The sequence below is a fragment of the Scardinius erythrophthalmus genome (assembly GCF_964197995.2).
Source record: "Scardinius erythrophthalmus genome assembly, chromosome: 2".
Lineage (NCBI taxonomy): Eukaryota > Metazoa > Chordata > Actinopteri > Cypriniformes > Leuciscidae > Scardinius > Scardinius erythrophthalmus.
In genome coordinates, this window is record NC_138222.1 from 46,950,540 (window position 1) to 46,976,598 (window position 26,059).

Below are 26,059 nucleotides of genomic sequence, written 5' to 3' on the forward strand. Positions count from 1 at the left end.
AAAACACTTCTCCCTCTGAGTAAAGATGTACATTACAATTCAAAAGTGTGGGGTCTGTAAAATGTTTTGATGTTTTGAAAAGAAGTCTATAATTTATTTGATGTAATTTATTCCTGTGATGGCAAAACTGAATTTTCAGCATCATTACTCCAGTTTTCAGTGTCGCATTCTCCTTCAGAAATCACTCTTATATGCTGTTTTGCTGCTCAAGACACATTTATTATTATCAATGTTGGAAACAGTTGTGCTGCTTAATATTATGCTTAATAAATTCTACTTTTTTTCAGTATTCTTGGATGAATAAAAAGTTCAAAAGAAGAGCATCTATTTAAAATGGAAATATTTTGCAATAATATAAAAGTCTTCATTGTCAAATACTATCCTTGCTGAGTAAAAGTATTAATTTCTTTGAGGAAAAAAAAATCGTACTGACCCCTAACTTTTGAATGGCAGTGTATACATCCTGAACAATATTCGGTGGTGGTGGGGGTACCTGATAAGTCAACTGGCCACTCAATGTAAACAGTTAAAAAAGAAAAGAAACTCACAAGGAGCAACACTTTACCGTTTGTGAGTCTTCTCATCCACAGTTTTGGCACAAAATGCCCTGACTTCAAAGTCAACACCACATGCCTATGAGTCAAAATACAGAGATATATTACCACTGAGAAAAAAAGAAAAGAAAAGACATTTTAAACAATGTAATACAGAAGTGTGCATTACCGTAGCTGAAGGACAGCTTGGTCAGTCTTTTCTTCCCTAATGTGACGTACAGTACTGTGCAAAAGTCTTTAGGCACGTTAATATTTTCCATTTAAACAAATGTTTTTTAGTTATTTATATCTTTTGCTGTAGCAGAAGTAGGAAATCCTATCAGTAGGAAATATCAGTTTACATTTCCAAACATTCCTTTTGCCATTAATTTGAATAACCCAGTAAGATTTTTCTATGCACAAAGAGTCTGACAACAGCCGATATGCTCCACACGAAGATTTGATCTCACCATCATCAAATTCGTCTGGGGTTACACGATAAATATTAGTTTGATTTAGTTAATAAAAGTTAATTGAAAAATAATATCTATTTATGACATAATTTTTTAAAGGATCCTCACTTTATATAGAAATCTAGACGCACCCTAGCGGCAGCAAAATGTATTTTGCAGCCGGGGCAGTCTAGCAACTCTCCATAGACTTTCGAGCTGCAAAAACCTAAATTGGGTCAGGCCAATCACGTCGCGTATAGAGTAGGCGGGGTGGGCTTTACATATGACGACAGAGTTGCGACGGTTCCCTGCTGCTACTTGAAAACACTGAATGGCGGCTGCTGGAGAACAGTCTTTCGAATCGGCTTTGTCCGCGACTCTGGAGGACTTGGAGTTAAGTTTTTCTTTGAGAAAAGAGCAAAGAACGGCACTCAAGTCATTCTTAAAAAAAGGAAGATGTGTTCGTCGTTTTGCCGGCCAGATATGGCAAAACTTGAATCTATCAACTAAGCTCCGCTGTTGGGAAAACGCTCTGGTTGGTCGAAGCGCTGTCCTATTGCGTGCAGAGGGAATTTGAAAGACAGCCGTTTATCCCGCCCCTCGGATTAAACCGGGTCTATGGTGAGTTTCCAGACCTAACATCTTGATGTAGGTCTGGCTTGCCAGGCTACACTTTATAGCATTTAGTCTGTTTTTTAACTGGCTTAAACCCTTTTTTGTATGCCTAAGACTTTTTCACAGTACTGTATATCTGAGTGAAACTATCTAGAACAAGAACATGTAGTGCGGGACTTGATTTTGTCCAACGGGACTTGATTGTATCGTTGGATTGTTGTGGTTTGCTATTGTTGTGTTTACTGCAGCTTCGTGTCAGTAAACACATCATCAGAGAAAATATTATAAAATATAATGATATGTCATTACCTTTCCTGTGTCCTCTGGGCCGGGCTGTAGAGTCACTGAACAGGGAAGGTTCTGAGGAATCTTTTTAACAAATAAAACGACTTTAGCAAAATAACCTGGTCACAATCAAGAAAATCATTCAAACAAAGTGAATATAATTTTTTTCTAGTGTTTCACAAGACAGTTTTCAGTAAATTTGATTGGGCCTGTAAAGTTGTGACTAATTACTGTGCTGTGTAAAGGCCAATTCACATTACAAATACTGAAATGTGTAAGTGAAAAAAAAAGAAGAAGTAAAAGTTAAGAGTCACCGTGAAGTTGAAGGGGTACGCGTTCTGGCCTAGCTTCTTGAGCAGTCTCTCCTGTAGCCGACTGAGCGGTTTGCGCTCCTCAGGCAGAGGGGGAAAGGCCTGGAAACTGGAGATGAAGAGATCCTTTCGAAAAGAAAGGCCCAGCACGTCCAGGTCTTCACGACCATATCGGAAGGCACACGTCAGGGTCACAAAAACTGGTAAAAAGGCACAAAGTACAGAGGAGAGAGACAGAAAAATAAATAATGGTTTTGATGAAGATTATTTAATGTTAAAAAAAAACCTTTGCAAGCAACACAAGAAAAATGGAGATACAGTAAATCAATGTGTTACCTTTTCTGTCTTTTAGGTATTCTGGGTCAATCAAGAGCACTCCATCTAAAGTCAGACAAAATACAGTGAGCGAATAAGAAGAGAGAGAAACTGCAAGAAGTCACAGTATAAAGAGTACATAACTACTGGCCCATAAAAAAAAATTCCTTTGCAAAACCTTATTTTATATATAGTTTTTGAACTATTTTGAATTTGTTGCCATAAAAAAAATAAGATACATGTGCTAAACAACGTGTGTGATGGTAGTGGCTAAAGACTAAAAATCTGTCTGCACATGTACATAAATCAGTAATTAAAAAAATAAATAATGTAGATTCTCACAAGAACACATTCTGTGTGAGCGGCCCTAAATAACCTCAACTGCAAAATGGGTCGGTATGGACTGCAAACTACAAACTGTTCAATGATTAGCCAATAAAACAAACAATATATTAACCTCCAAAAGCCACTTTATGGAAAGTTTATTTAATGAGTTACACATCTGCCAGAATAATGTCTTTGAAGTTGGAACTATCTTCATTTGGTGGCATAGATTTATTCTCAGATATAAACTGTGATTTATATGATGAATTAATCAGTATATCATGTAATTCTACAAAAACAGAAAAATTGCACTTTTAAGACATAGGACACTTAGAAAATATAAAAATATATTATGCAGCACAACGGTTTTCAACATTTATAATAATAAGACTAATAATAATAATAATTTGGTCTTAAGGACCAAATCAACATATAATGATTCTGAAATCATGTCAGCTTTGTCATCACAAAAATAAATTACATTTTAAAATGTGTTAAAACATAAAATAGTTATTTTAAATTACAATACTATTTCACAGTATTACTGTTTTTGCTGTATTTTTCGGTCAAACAAATTCTGCCTTGGTGAGTATAACCAGATTTTTTATAAACATTTTTTCAAACTCTCACGGACCCCAAACTTTTCAACAATATTGTCTGTCTTATTCTTCAGCCTCCACAGAGGTTTGGATTGAATCACAGTCGTAGAGACCATTAACACTATATAAGGAGTTATCTTGTACAAGATTACCATTAGAATATGTAATACTCCTGACAAGAAATAATCTCCCCACACAAGCGTAATGAGAGAAACGTCTATATCTCGCAGAATGAAGTCTCCTGTTACCGGCTGCCATGCAACAGGGAGAGAGAGACGTTCCCTCAACAGGGGGGATATGAAGAGAAACCAAAAATCTCACAGTAACATTATAGTTACTATAACATTATAGCAGTTAAGTAGGTCAAAAAGCATTAAATAGGTAATTAAACCCAGTGTATGTCCATTAACAATAATTGACTCCACAAAGACGCAATCCTTCAACAAGAGCAAACAGATGTTACCAAGGCATGAAAGGAAGTCGATTGTTTCAACCAAAAACTCCCAAGATGTTTTGAGTGGGAACTCCCATCTGACTTACCTACAGGGTCCACGTGATCTAGATGATCCACAAAGTCCCTCTTCCCCAAGTATACTGTGAGCTAGAAAGAGGAAAACCAGAGACATGTTTGGGAAAACAGCACAAGTTTGAACATGCTACACAAAGACCCTAGAGATAACGCAAAAAGCAAGCGTGCCTCTATCAAGGAACTCACACACACAAACAATTTAACAAACGGCCTAAGGCATGCCACACTAACCCCTAGATGATCTACTCCCTTCCTGAAGACAACCCTTCTAGACGGCGTGATCTCCAAACACACATCCTCCACATGCAAAACGCTTTCCATTACAGAGAACAAAAGAGAGAGATGAGATGAGGGGATAGAAAAATTAGGTAGGAAGCAGCAGGGTGGAAATAGCCCGAATGCAAGCCGAGAGAAAGAAATTATAGAGGAAATAATGCTGTGATAACAAACACTGTGCTGATAAAGAAACAGCCAAAGGAAGAAAGAAAAGTAGAAAGAACAAACAAACAAACAAATGAAGAAAGCGTTTAAAGACACGTATACAAAGGCAATTAAAAGGAGCTTAAAGAAGTGAACAGGAAGAGAAAACCCAGAGAGATGGATAGAGAATGAGGGAGGAGAAGCAAGAGAGAGAGAGAGCGAGAGAGAGAGACAGAGAGAGGAAAGGAAAAGGTCCACTGAGACCAATGAAGAGCCCACCTTCCACCTTCTAACACACTCTGGGGAATCTTACCTTGCAGTTGGGGCTGGACTTCTTGAAGACTCTGTAATGAGGGGAAAGAGAGAGAACGTCATATTAAAACCAAATGTATTTAGCCACAAGAAAAACACATTGTAGGATGAAATGAAGTTCCACTGTCTGTTTTGAAGTTTACTGTTTGTGTGGAAAGCGGTTAATTGAAGTTGCTATTTCAGAAAGGCTTTGTATTCAAAAGGAAGGCCAATTCATACTATTCTGCAATGTGTGGAATTCAACAGAATATGAAATATCACCTTTTTTTTTTTTTTATCCATTAAGGGTAGAAATTCCACACCCTCCAAGTGTCAAATGCAAAACTAGTTACAACTTGGCATGTGACAGTATTTTATTTTCTTATATATATATATAAAATAACTGATCAAATGTTTCAAACAGTTTATTTCTCAGAATAAACACCAACAGGGTGATCAGGATTGTATCATTGGGGTTTAGTCTGCAATAACAACAGGTTGGATGTACATTATCCCGCTTATCACACGGCTACTTGCCACATAGGTTAATAATTAGACATGAAATATTGATCCGAGTCGAAATATTTTATTAGGTCTTAATGCAAAGCTTCGGCAGAGAGAGCAGTTGCAAGCACGGCAAGTTCAAACTAGACGGACATTTAAGAGAAACTGTACACAGTCCACTTATTACACAGCATTTTGCCACATAAACAGTTATGGGGATAAGAGATACTGATTTGAGATGAAACTGTTTTAAAACCGTACCTGTTTGTTAACAGCGTACAAAACAATAGTCGCAAAATGGCAGCAGCTGCGTTTGTATGAAACAAGAGAGTCGTAATTAAATAACTGTACAAAAAAGTAGATTTGACTTGTTTTAATATTTTATTAGTTCACCAAACGAAAAACTTGCACGAAGAAAAAACTTTCCTAGCAAGCGTATAGCACTGCTGACTTAGTAACTTGGATGAGCCTGTGTTATCAGTTTTTAGCGGTTGTTATCGGGCCATATACTGCAATCAAGTATTCCACAGAGCTGTGTAATAACGTTAGTTAATGCATTAACTATTTAAGCATTTAGTGCTGTGATGAACACCATTACGAATACAAAAATCTGAATGGCTGTTTAAAACATTTAAATACTGCTCAGAAACAGAAAGTAGCGCAGCTGCTTTGTTTACGGCTGCATTTCTACTGTTCCATAAGTGCCATCCGCTGCCAAAGAGTGAATGTGCGCTTTCATTCAGTTACAACAGTGCTGCTCACCAGCAGGCCTTACAAACCCTACATTTATTAGGAATAGTTTAAACTTAAGTTTAAGAATGGCGGTCTTTAAAATTGAAAAATAATACTGCTACTAATAATTATTATTATTATAAGCTCTCAGGATGGAAGCGACATACTTTCGACATAATTTTCCATGTGGTGACAAATATGTGGAATATTCCTCACATTAGGGGGAAAAGCACTTTTATGCCCAGCAAGAAACATTATTCACCTGCCATTAGCAGGTGTGGTAAAAAGTTACATTTGGTCCCCTTGGAAATATTGGAACATTGGAAATATGAAAACCAGTGACCACCTGTGGTTAACCAATGCAATTACTCAAATATTATCTGTGGTTACATGGGCAAACACACAAAATCTTTTCCCTGGGACTGAGAGAGGGACAGAAAGGGCAGAAGCATGACAAAAGGAAGGAAAGAAAGAAATGATTCTGCAAACAGAAAGCAGCTGGACAAAAGGAAGGGAAAAAGACTGAGGCGGAGACGGACAAAAGAAGAACATAAAACAGTAAATGGATAGACGCAGCTGCCCAGAAAAAGAGGGAAAGTAAAAGAGATTGAACAAGAGAGTTGGAAAGCTCACAAAAGAGATTGTAGGTGTCAGTGACTCGTCTGAATGTTGGAAAATATGAAATAGACAAATGAAAGAGTAGCTAAAACATAAAGGGAGGATAGAGAGAGCATGAAGAGAAGGCAAATAAGAGCAATATAGTATTTTCACAAACAAAGAAAATCATTTGTCATTCCAATTTCCAAAACATCTATGACTTTCTACAGTCAGCGGAACACAAAATGAAACATTTTAAATTGTCGTTCTTTCCCATGCAATTACAATGAATGAAATCTGGAGAGTTAATACAAAATGCACCATAACATTATCAGAAAAATATCAAATATTATATTTCATATGTTCATATTCGCACCGCCAATGGCTGTTGGATTTAGAATTTTATAAAAAAATAACTGTCATGTTCACACTGCCCAAACAGACACTGACAAACACTGATTGAACATGTTCAGTCGGGTGAAACAAACCCCGACCAACGCCAACAGACGCCAACAGGGGTAACACACTGATCCAACAAAACCCGACAAACGTGTCTGTTAGCGTCTGTCTGTGTGTGGTGTGAATCGGTCTTTATAAAGTCAAACAACAGCTTTAGGTGACGAACAGATCAAATTGTTATGATGCAATATGAAGAGTCTTATGGACCAATTTTATGATGCTTTTATGTTGTCATTTTGGAGCTTGACAGGCCGAGATCTTATTCAATTTCATTTGGAAAAGAACGGCCAAGGTATTTGCAATATTTACATTTACAAACACAGAGAAAAAAAAGGCATACAGGTTTGGAACAACATGAGTTTGAATAAACGATAACAAATTTCATTTTTGTGTGAACTATCCCTTAAACAAGTTACACGTAATGCATGTTGCTACTATTTTTTTTGTAGAAATTCCAAGTAACACTACAAGCTACACTAAATAACCTAAATAACTGTTTAACATATTTACTGAAAAATACAATTTTAACAATATTTAATCTCTCAAAGCATGTGATCAGCAAAAGGATAAAAATACAATACACAATCTTTTCTTTCTTTAATAATCGTACATTTTTTATCATTTCAATAATAAAATATATATTTTAAATGCTAAATTGTTTTATTATTATATATATAAAAAATGTAATAAAGTATAACTATGGAAAAATCCCATTCGTGAGAGAAATAAAGGAAGGTGTAAACAACAAAACTGGGAAAAAGACATTTGGAAAGTCACATTTTGTCTTGCTAATGCATCCCTGGTTAATTCAACGAGAAGATTAGCTATTAAGAGATATGAGATAGTAGGTTAAATATGTTAGAGATTTTCCCCAACCCTCACATTTTTTAAAAGCAAAAGTACTGCAAACTTCACTAACCCATTACCATTTAGTGTAAATATGTACTTTTAATTAATACTGAGAAAGAATGCAGAATGCAGCAGGAAAAGGAAGAGTGAAACCTCACTCTCAGCAGGAGGTGACAAAACACTCATCAAGAGCGTCAGCAGCGGCCGAACCTTTAGCACAGGAAGACGGGAAAATACACACCTCACACACCAACTGACACATTCACTGACCCCTCGAAACAATACACGGGTTACACAGGCTGCTCACATGTCCACTAAACACTTGACAAGAAATCCTTGAGTTTATAAATGCAAATGTGTGTTTCTTGAGTGAGATCTGATTATGGGCGTGTCTGTGATGTCATAAGTATGGATAGCATATGAGAGGAAATAGTCTCACCCTGTTCTAAGAGGAGTGGCGTCCCAGAGCTCCATCTGTTTCAAATGACGGATAAATAACAGCATGTGCTTTCTCCCTCTTTATTCCTTTCCCTTCTTTTTTAGAGTCTCTCTCTCTCTCTCTCACTCTCTCTGAATTACCATCCCTCACTTCATTATGTCATCTATGCATCCCAATCCAAACCTCTTTAAACAGCCTGTTCTCCAAGGGATCATCAGGGTTTGGCTGCCTAGCATGGCCCTGCTGGTCACTGATTGGAGATGCTGGAACTACGTCATTATGGGGACAAAAGAATCTTTCACCATTGACGGCTGCAAAAGTAGACGTGTCTGCTAACAAAATACATTTTTGCCTAACAGTATATGTATATAGTGCAAATATATCATAGTTGTGGAGGGCCATTAAAAGCAGATTGGCCCTAAAATGATCCGTTTCTCTATCAGCTGTGAAGGGCTTGTGATGGTGTGCCTGCAGCGTTGTCATGATGTCATTTCCTTCAGCTCCAGAGTAATTAGCCACATAGAATTTATGGCTCAGGTTTTTTTTACTACTTCTAATAATAGATGAATAAAACTGTAATCCAAAATGAGTGCCTATGAGCAAACATGCCATTACAAATTAACAAATTAAAAACAAACAGACTAGCCTATATGTTTGAATAAAATGTATACTGAAATGAGTGCCTATAAGAAAACATGGCAAGCAATCAAGAAAACAACTAGCTAGCTAAATAGCAAACTAACTAACTAAATAAATAAACAGACAAACTCTGTAAATGAGTGCTCATAACTAAATATGATAATAAAAAACAAGTACAGTACTGTGCAAAAGTCTTAGGCATGTAAATATGATAATAATGGTTTTAAGTCAGTTATTTATATATTTTACTGTAGTGTGTCAGTAGGAAATATCAGTTTACATTTCCAAACATTATTTTTGCCATTAATTGTAATAATCCAGTGAGATTTGTGTATGCACAAGGAATCTGACAACAGCCTGGATGATCTGATCTCACCATCATCGAGTCCGTTTGTGATTACATGAAGAAACAGAAAAAACTGAGACAAACTAAATCCAGAAGAACTGTGGGGACGTCTCCAAGATGCTTGAAGAAACAGAGAGAGAGAGAGAGAGAGAGAGAGAGAGAGAGAGAGAGAGAGAGAGAGAGAGAGAGAGAGAGAGAGAGAGAGAGAGAGAGAGAGAGAGAGAGAGAGAGAGAGAGAGAGAGAGAGAGAGAGAGAGAGAGAGAGAGAGGAGTTCAGAGAACTGCTCTGAACTGACAGCAGAACACTAGCACTCTGAACTGGAAGTGGAATGTGGCCGTTACCTCTCACCGACATATAACCACACAGACAAGTCACCCAAAGTGTGTCAGTAAACTCACACACGATGTTCCACCCACTTGAACATTCACAAGTGCCAAGCAAACGTCTGTGAAGAGGAATATTACGAGGAAGACTTGTAGGCCCGGCACTCATAGGCTGTTTGTTTATAGACAGAGATATATGGAGACTGTTGACCCCATCCTCTTCAGTCTCTTCAACGCCAGCTCAAATCAGACTCAAAGAACATCAAACAATGGGCTTGTAGGTGCCAAACACGCACACACAAACTTCTGAAAGTTCTGAAATGACAAGAACAAAGAAATGCCTAATGCTGGGATGCCAATTTATCAAAATGACACAAAAGACACAAATACACCCACAAATGCTTGCATTGGTACATTCTCATTCATGCTCACTGACAGCACCACAGAAGTGCAAATCTATTAGCCTGTGTGCCAGTAACACCCATAATGAGTTTCTCAACTACAGAGTGCTTCTATATTTCACAATAGAAGGACTCCCAAGTTGCATTTTTGGTTATAATATACGTGTTTGTGATCCTCTTATTATCAATGCAGAAGTAAGCTATTTTACGCGAATAAGCAAGACTTCCAATTCATTTGCTGCCCAGAGTGTTACTGCCAGGATCCGCCACTAGACATCCTCATGAATTTCAAATTCATTAAGATGTTTTTAATGTTAAAAATATTGCTGCATGTGATTTAAAGACATAAATTAATCAAATTTGGCAGAGTTATGTCAAATAATTTCTGTTCTGTCACTTGTCGTCAACTATTTGATGCAAGGAGGCGTTGTCACTTATTTATTTTGCAGGCTTTCAGCATAAGTCATTGCAGTGCCGCTTCTGCAAGTTTTCAATACCACACCAAGACATCCTTTTCAAGCACTACAGAACTTGCCAGTGGTCAGTTAATGCAACTTCCTTTCCCTGTTTACACTCAGAATGTGTTTGTGCTTTAAAAACACATCTGTGGAGAGAACATCCAAAGACTGGCATTAAGGAGAATGCCACATTTTCTTGTGACATCTGATTTTAAGGACATCTGCTCTCAATCAACATTTCTTCACCATTTAAAGGGATGCTCCACTTTTTTGGAAATAGGCTCATTTTACAACTCCCCCAGAGTTAAACAGTTGAGTTTGACCGTTTTTGAATCCATTCAGCCGATCTCCGGGTCTGGCGGTACCACTTTTAGCATAGCTTAGCATACATCATTGAAGTGGACAAGACCGTTAGCATTTCTCCCAAAAAAATGACCAAAGAGTTTAGATATTTTTCCTATTTAAAACTTGACTCTTCTGTAGTTACATCGTGCACTAATACTGACGGAAAATGTAAAGTTGCGATTTTCTAGGCTGATATGGCTAGGAACTATACTCTTATTCCTGCGTAATAATCAAGAAACTTTACTGCCGTACCATGAGTGCAGCAGGCGTAATGATATGACGCAGCGCCTGAAAATAGTCCCCAGCTCGGTAACTTCCAACGCTTCCTGTGCAAGCAGGTTGTCACATTGGTTATGTTGACAGAAGGTAGCCTATTTTCAGGCGCTGCGTCATATCATTACGCCTGCTGCACTCATGGTACGGCAGTAAAGTTTCTTGATTATTACGCAGGAATGAGAGTATAGTTCCTAGCCATATCAGCCTAGAAAATCGCAACTTTACATTTTCCGTCAGTATTAGTGCACGATGTAACTACAGAAGAGTCGAGTTTTAAATAGGAAAAATATCGAAACTCTTTGTTAATTTTTTTGAGAGAAATGCTAACGGTCTTGTCCACTTCAATGATGTATGCTAAGCTATGCTAAAAGTGGTACCGCCAGAACCGGAGATCGGCTGAATGGATTCAAAAACGGTAAAACTCTGGGGGAGTTGTAAAATGAGCCGATTTCCAAAAAAAGTGGAGTATCCCTTTAAGAGGACATCATGAACTCAAAGTACCTCCTGTGAGAAAACTAAAATTCAGATGAAATGAATTTAACACTAAACACTGAGTGAAGTAACGCTGATGTACTTCCGTTTTTTCCTTTTTTTTCTGATTGTGCAGTCATTTGTAAATGTTTTAGATGTGTAATGTTTATAAATTGTTAAGATGCAGTTCATGAGCTCAGAGTACCTCTTCTGAGGATACAAAAAATTCAAGTGAAGTTACACTGAACATTTGAAGTAACCCTCTCCAGTTACTTGAATTTTATGGTGTTTTTGATGTTTTTGCACTTTAGCAAATATTTGTAGATGTTCAATGTTTAAACTGTTAAGCTGCAGTGTCATGAACTGAAAGTAACTAAATACTAAAATTTAAGTGAAATTTCTCTAAACACTGGGTGAGGACACTCCCCAGTTACTTACATTTTGTGGTATTTTTTTATGTTTTTGCAGATAATTGATGTTTTTTAAATAATTAAAACAGCTTTGTGTATCTTATCAGAATCCTGAATTTAAATGCATGATTTTTAAGGTCTACTGCAAAAAAATTCATTGTATTTACCATTTTAAGGTATTTTCACATTACTGTTGTAGATTTAATAAAATGTATTAAATAAACTATTATATTATTAAATAAACCTGAATGGCTGGAGTGTTTAATAGAATGATGTACTTTTTCATTTTCTTTTGGGGCAACAGGGAATAAACAATACAGTAAAGTTGGTTTACTAATATAAATTTACCAATATACATTTTTAGTTAAGGTAAAACAAAAAAAGAGTGCTACTACAATTTAAAATACATAAATGGGCCAATAACATGGTTTGGTAAACTTATTTTTTTTTTTTCAGTTGGTTCAACGTATTATTTCTCATTTAGTTAATGTTAACAGACTATTGCAACAATTGAAATTAAATGTACAAAATTTCACTTGGCCAATTGAAAAATGTAGATATGACCAGTCACTAGAAAATTTTGAGTTGGGAAGGTTATCATTTTTTTACAGTGTAAATAATAAATCATAAATGTAACAATTATTGAAAACGGGTGCGTTGTTTTGTAATAAAAGCAACAATAACAGCCTCACAAAACAATAAATAACAGAACAAATTTTGATTTATGCCAAATGTTCTACTTGCCCTTCAATCAAGTGGTCCTTTAGAGAGAAATTACAATTAAAAGCTAAAAAGTCAAGATGTTTTCAGTGAAACAGTGAGGGCATTTAGTTCAGCTTGTTTAATGCTCTCTGTGGTAATTGATCTCAATGCGAAAAATAGTGTTTTGATCTATTTGTGATTTTTTTTTTATCAAACATAGTCATAAAGTTAAACTGAAAAGGCTACAAACTTTATCAATTAGAATTAGTGCATAGATTCAATATTAGCGAATAGATTTTTTATTCTGATATTAAGTAAATGATATGACAAGCACTGAGGAAAACACAACTTAACAAATATTATGGTTTGTACAATCCAAATATGTTTCAAATGCTTCGTGATTAAAAAATTATGCTCTCCTCTGGAATGTTAGAAGTATTTTTATAATTCATTAAAAACTTTTATACTTAAAACACATAAAATAGAGCTGAACTTTATTACAAAAATTGAAAAACAGTACTGAACTATGAAAATGTACTGTACTTTTTAAATATAAAAATATTAATATATTAATTAAACCTTGATCATTCAAGTTAGTTGTATTTTGCTGATAGTCGATTGTCCCAGCAATCAGTTATCGGTGCTGATTAATTGCCAAAACCGATCAATCGGTCGACCTCTAAATAATGTTTTATTAACAAAGAGTGGGAAGCATTCAGTTAATCAACGATAAGAGGTAATATCTACAGCAGACTTACCTCTGTTCGTTGACAGTTTATCAGCATCCCTCCACAACCCCTTCTCCACACTTTTAGTTCTAACTACTCCTTTACACGGGGGGGAATGCTCTGGGTTCGGACCAAATTCCGAGCCCTCCCCCCAGACCGCACACCAAATACGCATAAACCTTTACTCCATCTAATTATATGCAAGTGTGAACTTGTGAACTTCTAACAGATTCTTAAAAACACTTCTCCATCTCTCTCTTTACTCATTATTTGCTTACCCGACACATTTAATTTCCATACTGTTGTTGCTCAATTTCCATATTTTTGTTGTTCAATCTTCAGTTCCTTCATTCTTTATCTCCTTTCCTTTCTCACATTCATTGATAATGAACATGATTCATTTAACTTCTTTCCTATATATCGACGTCATCAAGTCATAACCCTCCTCTTCTTCACACTTTTAGATTATGAAAGTCACCAGCCTGACCAGTGCTCTTCAATGAAGAGATCTTATTAATACTGCATAACCGATAAACTGGGTGGGTAAGCTGCCAAAGCCACATTCACACATTCGCACCTCGGTCTGTGTGTCAGCTAGCATATGCATGCACCTGCTAAAAACCACAGACTTTATATAGAAGCTCAGAAACACTCAGAAACCTCATCAGAAGCAGACACACACATGCAATCTGCCTAATATGCTCTTCATCAACTGGAAATGAGGCTCGCAGAACAAAGGGTTAATTAAAAGGAGCGCATATGTACACCATGATCTGGTTTTTATGCACTTTATCCCAGTTAAGCTGCACACTTGCCTAAATATGCTGTATTTGGTTATCATAGCAGCCAGATGAGCTTTTTTTGCGTTACCATGACAACAGAATGAGGCATAAAGTTCAAGGCACACACACAAATACAGAGCATGCATTTGTTGAAGAAAGGAAGAGAGAAAGCAACCGCAAATTGGAGAAAAAGAACATCAGGCAGTGTGAATGTGAAGTGAAGCGGCTTATTATGTGCTTGCACATATACACAAAGCATTAAATTACTTAAAAAAATATTATTACAAAAGATAATTATCACACACACACATAATTACATTACAGTTCAAAATAAATTAATACTTTCATTTAGCAGTTATGCATTAAATTCATCAAAATCATTGTAAAGAGACTAACGACAATAATAATGTTACAAAAGTTTTCTATTTCAAATAAATTCTGTTTTGAACTTTACATTCATCAAAGAATCCTGAATACAACAAATGTAATGTATCCACAAAAATATTAAGAGGCACTGCTGTTTTCACCATTATGATAATAATAAGAGAAGTTTCTTGAGCAGAAAATCTGATTTCTGAAGGATCACGTGACTAAAGACTGGAGTAATAATGCTGAAAATTCACACACACAAAATGTCATATTACAGAAAATGTTTAAGATTGCACACTTGCACAGTGCTAAAGTGGTACTAGCTACAAGGTCAACAAAAAAGACACTAAAATATTCAAACCCATATTAATTTACTATGTTTTACTGTATACTAACAACTGCTTTTAGGCATTTTGCAGAACGTAAAGTTACCGTGATACATTTCTGAAAGGGAAACATTTAAGGCTGCCATATGCCAAGTGTCAGGCTGAATATTTACCCTCAAGCAGACATATGATGTTACTGAAAACACACACAGATCACCTCAAACATGTGGTTTAAACCTTATTTTGTTAAATCATGGAGGATCATTTTGCCTGGTCGTATCCTAGTTACTGGCATCCATTTACAAACACAGCAAAGAAACATACACAAATATACAGAAGACCATATATCTCTGCTCTGCAGGAATGCAAATATTAGTAATTGTACACAAATAGACACACATACACACAGAGAGAGAGAGAGAGAGAGAGAGAGAGAGAGAGAGAGAGAGAGAGAGAGAGAGAGAGAGAGAGAGAGAGAGAGAGAGAGAGAGAGAGAGAGAGAGAGAGAGAGAGAGAGAGAGAGAGAGAGAGAGAGAATAGTTCCTGTACCCTCATTCAAATGTAAAATGCAAAAGACTTACCCTTTGAACTGGCTTTAAGTCAGTGCGTTTTAAGTTTCTTGCTTACAAAACCATTTTTGGACATACAACTAAACAAAAACTATAGACAAGTACAAACACACACAGTGTGTTTGTACTTACACAATGTTTGCTCAGATTTTTTTGTTTATATCTGTTTTGTTACTTCTCCATTTCTTTCCTAAAATCTCTTCAATTCACCCTCAGCCAATCAGAGGCCAAGACTGATTCTGATGGATAACATTGATGACATCATTCTAAAAAAGTAGCCACGTTCCTACAGATCTGACAATGGAGCCAGTTCCAGCACAAGGACACACACACACTGAGGAGACAAACTCGACCAGGCACCTTCATTAGAGCCAAGGACTGTGAGCAGAGAGAGAGAGAGAGAGAGAGAGAGAGAGAGAGAGAGAGAGAGAGAGAGAGAGAGAGAGAGAGAGAGAGAGAGATGGGAAAATCAATCAGGGTCTCAATTTAATTTGGGAAGGGTAAAGAGGGGCTAAATAAAGGCACATTTATCAAGGCAGATAGAGGGACAAAGACATGCCGAGAGGGAGGGTGATGGCGAGAGTACTGTAAAGACCAGACATTATTTTTTAAAAGCTTTACAAAAATAAAGTGGCCTTGTACGAGCATGAAAGTAAATCAATTACAAAAAGCAAGCACAACTCTTCAATTATGATCACATTAAACACTCTAACCTCTGGTTTTCCCTTGTAAAAGTACACACGAAGGTACAGAGTTACACCCGGCACAATTACTTGATATTTATTATGGTGTGATTCAGTTTAATGCTTTTTTTTAGTCTATGTTTGGAAAACTATTTCCACAGTATTTAATATGGATATTGTGCAGATTATGTGAATTTTCTTTTCTATGCATAGAATATCTGGATTATTTTCTAGATTTGGCAAAATGTGCAGTACATAGCAGAGAAGACTGTGAGGAACACTGCATCCCATAATGCAATGCACTCAACATTAACTTTAAGTGTGATAAATGAACAGACTGTAACTATCATCTCTTGCCTGATTTAATAAACAGGATGGCCAAGAATTAAGATATTTTTACACAGAAAAAGAGGAACCATTTGTATTTTCAAAATAAAATTTTGAGCCAATAAATAAGCATCGTAGTGAGGTCATGTGTCACATTCTACTGTTTGTTTAACGCATACCGTTATTTAAAAAACAAATTGGAAAAATGGATAAAGAACTTGCAAAAAGATGGAACGTGGATTAAGATAAGCAAATAGCAATTTAAAAGTTGCATTTATGGTTACATTTAGCCTACATGTTTTTACATTATCATTTACATTTTTAGTGATTTATTTACATTGGACCTGGACTCCAAGTCCTATATAATAGTTTACTCTTGATATTAAGAAAGTATTGCAAAAAAAAAAAAAAAAAAAGAATAAAAAAACTAACACACTTCACTTGAGTAACGCCGCCTGGTTTCGTGACTAATGCAAGTAAATAATGAAGTGTCCAGTATAATCAGGATACCACAGGCTATAAACACTGCAGAGCTGGTTGATGTTTACGAACAAGATTACGCAGAAGTTTACAGCATTTTCTCATGTAAAACCAAGTCAAGATCTGAGTCTGTGTGTTCCCACATTAGTGGCTGTCAATTTTCAGCACGGCCAGAGGCTAAACCCAAGACTTAATACCAAATCACCCACTGAATTCTGCCTATTGTTTCGGCAGATTACAGCGTGCGTCATTTGTCAAGGATTGTGCGCTTTTCCAATGAGCAGCGACCGGCTAGAGACGCACTAGTCAATAAACACTAACACTAACTAACACTGGTATTTTAATAAGGGTCACGACCAAAAAGGCTAATTCGACAGGAATGTCTGGGTCTCAAAAGCAACATTGTTCATGACTCCATCCTTCCAAAAAAAACTATAAATTGCACTTACCATATTTATAAAACTTATAGGTGTTAAAAACAAACACATTGAAAATTCAATGAGACAAAAGTAGGAAGTGCCAAATTGCACGATTGTGTTCTCTGTTCCTGTTTTTAGTCTATTTATGTGCTTTCATAATCCACTTTATGTCCAGGCTAAATCAGCTTACGGGTGTTTTAAACACGGTTTCTGAACATTTTGTCTCTCGGGTGCCACTGAGAGTTATTATGGAAGCTCCATCAGGCCACACAAAGGCTAAAGTGAGAAATCAGGGTGCTGGAGAAGCTGACAGCACAGCACACTGGTAATTGCTGACTGAGGAAGATCTACTTCAGCTTTCAGGATCAGAAACGGCTCATGCGTCACCGAATGCGTCTGCGGTAGCATGGAGCCAAAAATTTGGAGGTGAAGGAAAAAAACAACAACAGAAGAATGGAATGAAGTCACGAGGAGAGAAGGAAAAAGAGACGACAGCTTTTGCATTTACTGATGGAATTAACGATCGACTGAGTAACGATCTAGACTGGTGCAAGCACAAGGCCAGTAAAAGAGAACGAGCGATTAATAAATAAATGATTGGTTAGAGCCCGCCATTAAACTATAAATGGCTCATAATATACTGGCTTTCAATGTCATATAAAATGCGGAACAGACTGCTATGTGCGAACACACATTATGGCTTACAGTGCATTAAACTACAACTTTTGTACCCTGCATATTTCAGTTATGCAATTCACAGAATAACTTTCATTTCCAAATACATAAATGGGTACAAATGAGCCTTCTTCCTTTTCAGAGAGTCTAGAAGCCATGATTTATCTCTATGTTGCGAATGCAATCAATAAACGAAAATCTGGATTATTTAAACATTATGAAGTCAGGAACATCTTAAAATGAAGCAACAGGAAAACTATGGCATATGTAAATGACTGCAACACACAATCTTTCTTTAATCTTTATAATGATTAACATTACATTGCCCCCCGATTTAAATAAAACATTTAAAGAGGTCAAATTAATACATTACTGTAGTAAATGCAACACTGAATTGTGGCAAAAGAGCTATTTGGTCAACTGACTAAAACATTTTTGTTAGCGCAGCAATAGTCAATGTGTAACTACTGATAAAACACTAAAAAGATGCAAACATTGCAGCAAACTGGTGACCTCATAATTCCATGTAATATACTGTATATACAATATGTATATAAAAGTTCCTGCATATTTTCTCCGAAATACTATGAATCAGAATGTTGTGAATGTTGTGAAGTAAACAGGATATGTAGTTGAGGATCCATTTACTCCTGAAAATAAAAGGCGGGGGCGAGAAAACTACACTTGTCAGAACTACTGTGATGAGTGAAAATACAGTGTTTAGGAAACACTATAAAAAGCAAAGTGCTTGACATTAATTTCATAATTAATGATATTAACATGACATTAATGAGCATAATTGTACTGCACTTGATTATGATTTGCATTATCACTCAGTTTCAGGCCTCGTGTTTTCTTATTGTCCTCAAATGTACTGACACTAAGTAAAGAAAGGTCTTTTCAAATTTGACTGCGGACGGTTTGAGACTCTGAATGATTAGTAACACTACTGGAGAACTAGTGCACTGCTTACTGAGCAGCATGACAACTGTACACTGCATACCAGTAGCATTCAGAAGTTTGAGGTCAGAAAGTGGCATTAAACTAATCAAAAGTGACTGTAAAAACACATATGATGTTACAAATAAATGCGGTCCTTTTGAACATTTTATTCAAAGAATCCTGAAAACTATTGATAATAATAAGAAATATGTATTGAGCACCACATCAGCATATTTGAATGATTTATGAAGGATCATGTGACACACTGAAGACTGGAGTAATGATGCTGAAAATGTAGCTTTGCCAAACACAGGAATAAATTGTATTTTAAAATATATTACAATAGAAAACAGTTATTTTATATTGTAACACTGTACCCAATATTACAGTTTTCACTGTATTTTTGGTCAAATAAATGCAGCCTTGGTGAGCATAAGAGACTTCTCAAAAACATTTAAAAATCCTACCGACCCCAATATTGTGAAGAGTAGTGTATTTCGATAAACAGTATGTATGACAAGAAACATTTTCAGTAGTTAGAGTCCAGCTACTTTTTAGTTGCATGATTAAATAACTAAGTAAAGTGATATTGAATGAAACCCATGGCCGCTATTATATTTTATTCATCACACTTCAGTGGATGACACCAACTCCAATTCTGCTGCCAAAGTTACACCATCTTGTTCACATTTAATGGGTTGAGCATTCAAGTGATTGAAAATGACCATCACAGAGGTCCATCAGAGAAATGAACCGTTTCCCTCTCAGGAAATCTTTACAGGGAACACACAAAAGCAGCGCACAAGTGAATAAACTGAGAACAAATAAGAGAAACAGTTTATCTGACAAGATATTTAACTTGACACTAGCTTTTATTCTCTATGAGTCTCACTTGTGTGTTTGAAGACAAGAAATGAAGGTCTGAAAGAGGAAGGATCCTCTGAAAACCTCAGATAGAGAGATACGAAGGACGTAGGGGTGTTAAAATGCACTTGCACCACAATTCATCTTAAATCTGACGACGCATCTATAACATGGTTTGTTGAAAATAACAACGCGCAAAACAGACAGACAGTTCGGCTAATTCTGGCTTCCCAATACGCTACAACAGCGATGATAATTTTTTTGTATTGTATTTATTTGTGCTGTTGCTTGTAGTTTGATTATTTGTTCATATTTTCTTTATTTTTATTTGACAGCACATACAGTACAGAAACTGTGACCCCTAAAACCGTTTCACCCCTAAAAGGAAGTGCTGGAGGCCGCATCTTTACAAAATGGTGATGCTTCAGCAATTAGCAAGCAACAATGTGGCACACAATGCCAAGGTGGCACTCTCTCACGTCTCACACTTAGACCTGTGTGAAAGATAACACACTCGGTCAGCATAATCTTGCCCTGAAAATGTTCTTCTGGTGAAATATTCATTTAATGTTAAGGATAAACATTCATATTTGTGAGGTCCAAAATTACCTGGCCACAAGAGCGGGTGAACTTAGAAAAATGTCAAGTCATGAAAAAAGAAGGACAGTTATTGGAGCTCCTTGGGCCTCTCTTTTGGTGAGAGTATAGGAAGCATACAAGAGCAAAAAAGCTGATAATGTCACAAGTCAGCTAATAAACACATTCCATTCTGTTCCCATATCAGTTTGAGGAAGAAAGGTTGCTGCGCTTTAGCGGAATCATCATATATCCTCATCCCGGTTTCCTCTCTCTCCAGCCAGAAAACCCGAAAAGGAAACTCGACCCTTTTCCACACTAACTCTATAGGTACTATAATCCAAAAAATGTACACAATTTTTGTTCTAAATAAATATGTAAATAAAGTAAGTAAATAAATGAATGAAGTAGCCCAAGCGCTATCGACAACAAAGAAAAAATGTGTATGAATCTGCAACACGATGGAAGAGAATTGCAAAAACACGATTAGTAAAGAAAAAGGTTGACAGAAAAAGTTTGAAAAAAAATAAATAAATAGAGAATGAGCGAGAGAGGAAGGAGGAGAAGAGTGGAGTCAGAGCCCTTGCCTAATCTTGTGGTGGTCACACTTCCTTCATTCTGCCTGTGCGCATCCTGTTCTTATTGTGTAGGTGAGAGAAACCAGCAAGGGTTTGAGCTATATGGGCCGCACACAGATAGATATATACATGCAAAAGCATCAGAGTAGAGACAGACAGCAGATAGGAAGACAGAGGCATCGCTGTGAGAGAGAAACTTGTGGTGAGTGTCAAAGATTCCAGTGGCACCTCGGTGTGAGGAAAAAGAAAGAGACAAACGTTCTTCACGCAAACCTTAGCTTCTATTTACCCCTAATATTTGAGGTTGATGAATGATAGGCGATCATTTGGATTTCCTGCACGACATACTGTAATTATCACATGCACCAGCCGTGTTAATGATCTGTCCATCACTGCGTGACTTTGTCACTTCTGTGGAGGTTTTTTCCTGTGACTAACCAACTAATTCAAATTTGGTTGACAAAGCTTCTCCTCGTCGACCAACGTTTAGTCGACTAGGGGCATCCCTATTGGTTTCATTATTTAGCTGTTAAAATCTTCCTCACAGCATTAATATTAATTGATTTATTTTCAGCAAAGTACTGAATCATATGGAAGCTTGTTTCCGCCACTGAATAATAAATAAATAATAATAATTGCAACTTTTTATCTCACAATTCTGACTTTTTTTCTCACAATTGCGATATATCAAGTCAGAATTGTGAGAAACAAAGTCGCAATTACGAGATATAAAGTCGCAATTGTGAGAAATAAAGTCGCAATTGCGAGATAAAAAGTCGTAATTCTGAGAAATAAAGTCGCAAATGGGAGATATAAAGTCAGAATTGCATGATACAAAGTCGCAATTGCCTGTTATAAAGTCAGAATTGTGAGATATAAAGTCAGAATTGCATGATACAAAGTCGCAATTGCGAGAAAAAAAGTCAGAATTCTGACTTTATAACACGCAATTCTGACTTTATATCTCGCAATTCTGACTTTATATCTCGCAATTCTGACTTTATATCTCGCAATTCTGACTTTATAACACGCAATTGCGACTTTATTTCACGCAATTCTGACTTTATATCTCGCAATTCTGAGAAATAAAGTCGGAATTATCTTTTAAAATGTTTTATTTTGTGGCGGAAACAAGCTTCCATAGAATCATGCCCAGAAGAAGACGGTCTTCATAATGTATTATAACATTATTAATAGATGACCTTTAAAGAGTTTTCAAATATTCTAAGACTATATATGATCTAGCAACTTTGTTGCATTTCTTTGGCATTGCATTTGACCGTCAGGTGGTTCAGTTACCAGCCTGAAAACATTCATATCTGTGAGGTCCAAAATTAGCTTGCCACACCTGCCAAGAGTGGGAGAACAGAGAATAACGTCCAGTCGTATATATTTCTGGATGTGACACAATGACCTTTCCACAAATATGAAAAAAAAAAAAAATAGTTCAATGACAGTTCAATGAGACAAATAAATAAACGATGATAAACAAAAAGGAATCATTTTCTTTATTTGTGGAAAACAGCAGCACAGCAGCAAGTAAAATATTGCAACATTTTGCAATATATTATTTGTTGCTACATAAATGCCAAAAAAAAGAAAAAAAGAAGCTCCACAAACTCAGAGAACTGTGTATGTAAACAAACACAAACGCGTCCATTATTACTAGAATGTCACTTTATTTTAGAAACTTGAATGTCCTTTTTTTCCCCTCACATTTGACCCTTGGAGAGAGTTAATATTTGACCCTGCATATTTGAATAGTTTTCACAAATACTTTAGACATTTAGTTGGAAAGCGGCCTCTACAAATAGAAAATCTAACAAACAGGAAGTAGATAGTATTAGTTAGTGACAGGTGACACTGAATCAGAGTTGCTGTCCAGAGGGTTTCAGCTTCCTCAGTTCTTCGTCTGGCCCGTCTAAACATCAGAACAAAAATGACACGAGTTATGGGAACAGCATATTCCACATAATAAAGTCCTTTCAGTATCTTTCTGAAGTCTCCCTCAGAAACACACTTAATAACAACCCAACCTCAGGGCAACGCAAGAGCTACAGCCTTGCAATAACTCACATGTACAAACATGAATAATGTCTCCCACACTCACACATGAGAAAAATCGAAATGATCAGAGTTTATACAATGAGTCCAAACAATGAAAAAGCAATAGCATTGAGAAAGATGCATGCAGATAATGCGAGAGCAGAGATGAGAAAGGCACAAGTCAAGCATTCGCTGCCTTCCTGAACATGCAGTTTGCGTCAACACCGCTCGGCGTGTGTTCCTGTTGCCTGCTGACTCTGGGTGCGTGTTTGCATGTTTTTCTAGCTCAAGAGAGAACAAGGAAAACAGCAAAACTTACAGACCAAACAGACAAATATGGAATGAAAAACATTGCACGCCCTTGTTTATGGAAATATATTCCAGTTGCCACTGCAAGTCATGCTGTTGTCAGGGAACATTGTCCTAAGCCTTGTGACCCTAATCATTTTTTTGTCCTGGGCCCCATGAATTAAAACATTGGACCTGCCTTTGAGGGGAATTCAGTGTTTCCCACATGATTTTGTGAGACTATCACAAACAGTCTTTTCAACCACACGATTGTATTGATTATATCGTTGCACCACCAGGTGGAGACAAGTGACGTAAAAATATTTGTCATTGAATTATCATTATTCTAACAAGTGTAGTATTTATGAGCGAGTCACTGAATCATCCATTGAAACCTATTTTTTTTTAAGATTAATTAAACATTTTAAATAGACTGTAGCAATTAACATTTTGTCAGAACCTCTCGTACATGACATGTAATCTTCTTTCGTTGTCTGTTCACAAACATGGGCGAATTATGATCTCTGTTTGAATTTAAAAAAATTGTGATTCTCAATTTATCCAGAATTGTGCAGGTCTATTTTAAAGTTAAATTAATCAATCTGGTGAACTTTTGAAAGTTCAAAATGAAGAGCTCCAACTCATGTTCAGTGTGCAAATTGAACAAACAAAAAAAAGTCAGTGAACTTTAAAGGGGACTCAACCCTCTTTTTAGATGTGATATAGCTGCAGTCTACATTACATTCACACTGGTGTCTTAGGAAACCAAACAATTGGAATAATAATAATTATTATTATTATCATCCCTATGACAGTAATAGCCATATACTGTAAAACTAATGCTAAAACAAAAACAAAGTGTTACTTCTGTCTGAGAAACTACAATGACCACAAAGACATGATTAAGAGATAAACAAGATTCAGCAAAATGGAACTTGAAATGACAGAGGAAACAACCAAGATCTTTAAACCAGCAAAAGGTTGGAGAGGTACTGCAAACGAGCATATTCATGAGTTATGCATATGCAATCTTATATTTCATTACTATATTCAAGTTTACTCAAAATAAGTTTCTGGATCTAGGCATAAGGTTTTTTTCCTCTTGAAGAGAGAGGCGAGAGATGGTTCTTCTTATCAAAGCATTGGATTGGACTTTACGGTTGGTTTACACATCACAACACAAATATAAACTCAGGATCAACACTTAGTTTAGGACAACCACAGAAAAAAAATATCATGGAAAAGAATGTGTGACACTTCAAAGTTGATTGATAATTGGCATGCGCTGCCAAGAGAAAGCAAGACATTAATAATAGCAGCTCAGATCCCATTTCCTTGTATAATCTGCGGTCTTTGGTTCAGTCTGCTTACACAACGTTCTTCAAGTTCACTATATCTAAATACAAAGTTAATGGAACACAAGAAAATAGCACTTCAATTAAGTCCTCCTTCAGCTGTATAAAATAAAGGCTTTTCCAATAATGCATTAAAGGGATAATCAATTTATAATTTTTTTAATACTTTATATTGAACTATTTCATTCATAATAAATTGCATTTCCTGCCTTTTCATTTTTTAGGATATTGGTGCGAATAACTATATAAGCTTACTAGTTATATTGCATAAATTTGTTCCCCTGGTACAATTTTGCGATGTCTGCTTATTATATTGCATTTTTAAGGAACTTATTTTGCTTTTTTTGGTGATATCTGGCAACCCTTCACCTGAAGCTTTAATGAAGAGAGGGAAGAGTTTAGAAGAGAGTAGAAGGAGAGCAACAGTATGCGAACTGAACAGCAGCTACTGTTAAAGCCCCGATATACTCACGGCGAAGTCCTTTTTCGTTCTTCGCTTTGGGGTAAAAAGAAGTTTGAAATATGTGAGCAGCGGTATACTGTTAGCGAACGCCCTGACGCCACCCAGGCAGCTAAAGGAGCGCCGTTTAAATAATTATGCTAATATGTGCTGCACGCTTTTCTTTCATGGCTAAACAAACAACAAAATGACAGCGATGAGAAAACAGTAGTTAAGAAAGCATCTGATCATAGCGATGTGGATGTTTGCACGAGCTCTGCAATTCGCCACTTTGTCACGTTTACTTATAAACTACTTTATACAATAGATTGTTTAAAAGCAAGCATCAATTACAACAACATTTTCCACTATAAAACGGCTCTCCAGTGTCCATGTTTTTTACTCGTGGACATCCAACCTCAAGAAACTGAACAGAAGAAATGAACTGGCAAAGATTTCCACGTCAAAGAAGGCGGAGCCTCAGAGCACACCTACCAATTACGTAATCACCATGGACCAATGGTAGTTCGAATGCGTTAACTAGCCGGAAAGTTCCTGAAAGTTCGCTTTTGCAAGCTGTTTCAAACTCCCGAAAGGAACACAAAATGACTTTCGTTTTGGCCTGATTTTGTTCTAAATGACGTCACACTAGTTCTTTGATTTGGCTTTCAGTATATCTGGGCCTTTAGTGCCGGTTGGTCAGGAGTTATCTAATAAAGTAGTCTAAGGGCGCTTTCACACTAGCACTTTTGGTGCGCACCCGGGTTCGAATGACATCAGAGTTCGGTTCGTTTGGATGATGTGAACGCTGTTTTCCGAACTCGGGTGCGCACCCGCTCGAGACCATTTAAAAAGGTGGTCTGGGGTATGGTTCATGTGAACTCGAGTATGGTTCGCTGCTGATATGAACGCAATCGTACCAAATCGCATAAGTGAACCGCTATTGATGACGTATAAAGTGGTGCGTGCGTGTGTGTTTAACAACTG

At 36.6% G+C, this 26,059-nt stretch overlaps 1 protein-coding gene across 6 annotated transcripts in view; it reads right to left on the bottom strand.

Annotated features, from left to right (window-relative positions):
- The window catches only part of arrb2b (arrestin, beta 2b), a gene marked incomplete at its 5' end in the record, with an annotated part of 42,084 nt that overhangs the window by 7,775 nt on the left and 8,250 nt on the right, over window positions 1-26,059 (bottom strand). Inside the window, 8 exons of one of the 6 annotated variants that reach the window (XM_081359715.1) lie at window positions 566-633; window positions 1,910-1,969; window positions 2,200-2,396; window positions 2,533-2,577; window positions 3,975-4,035; window positions 4,697-4,727; window positions 9,639-9,878; window positions 13,633-13,823. In XM_081359715.1, coding sequence (XP_081215841.1) covers window positions 566-633; window positions 1,910-1,969; window positions 2,200-2,396; window positions 2,533-2,577; window positions 3,975-4,035; window positions 4,697-4,727; window positions 9,639-9,664 — 488 coding nt within the window. Of the gene's footprint in view, window positions 1-565; window positions 634-1,909; window positions 1,970-2,199; window positions 2,397-2,532; window positions 2,578-3,974; window positions 4,036-4,194; window positions 4,285-4,696; window positions 4,728-9,638; window positions 9,879-13,384; window positions 13,564-13,632; window positions 13,824-26,059 lie in introns of those variants that run through there. The other 5 variants (XM_081359714.1, XM_081359717.1, XM_081359718.1 and 2 more) reach the window with 5 other exon arrangements.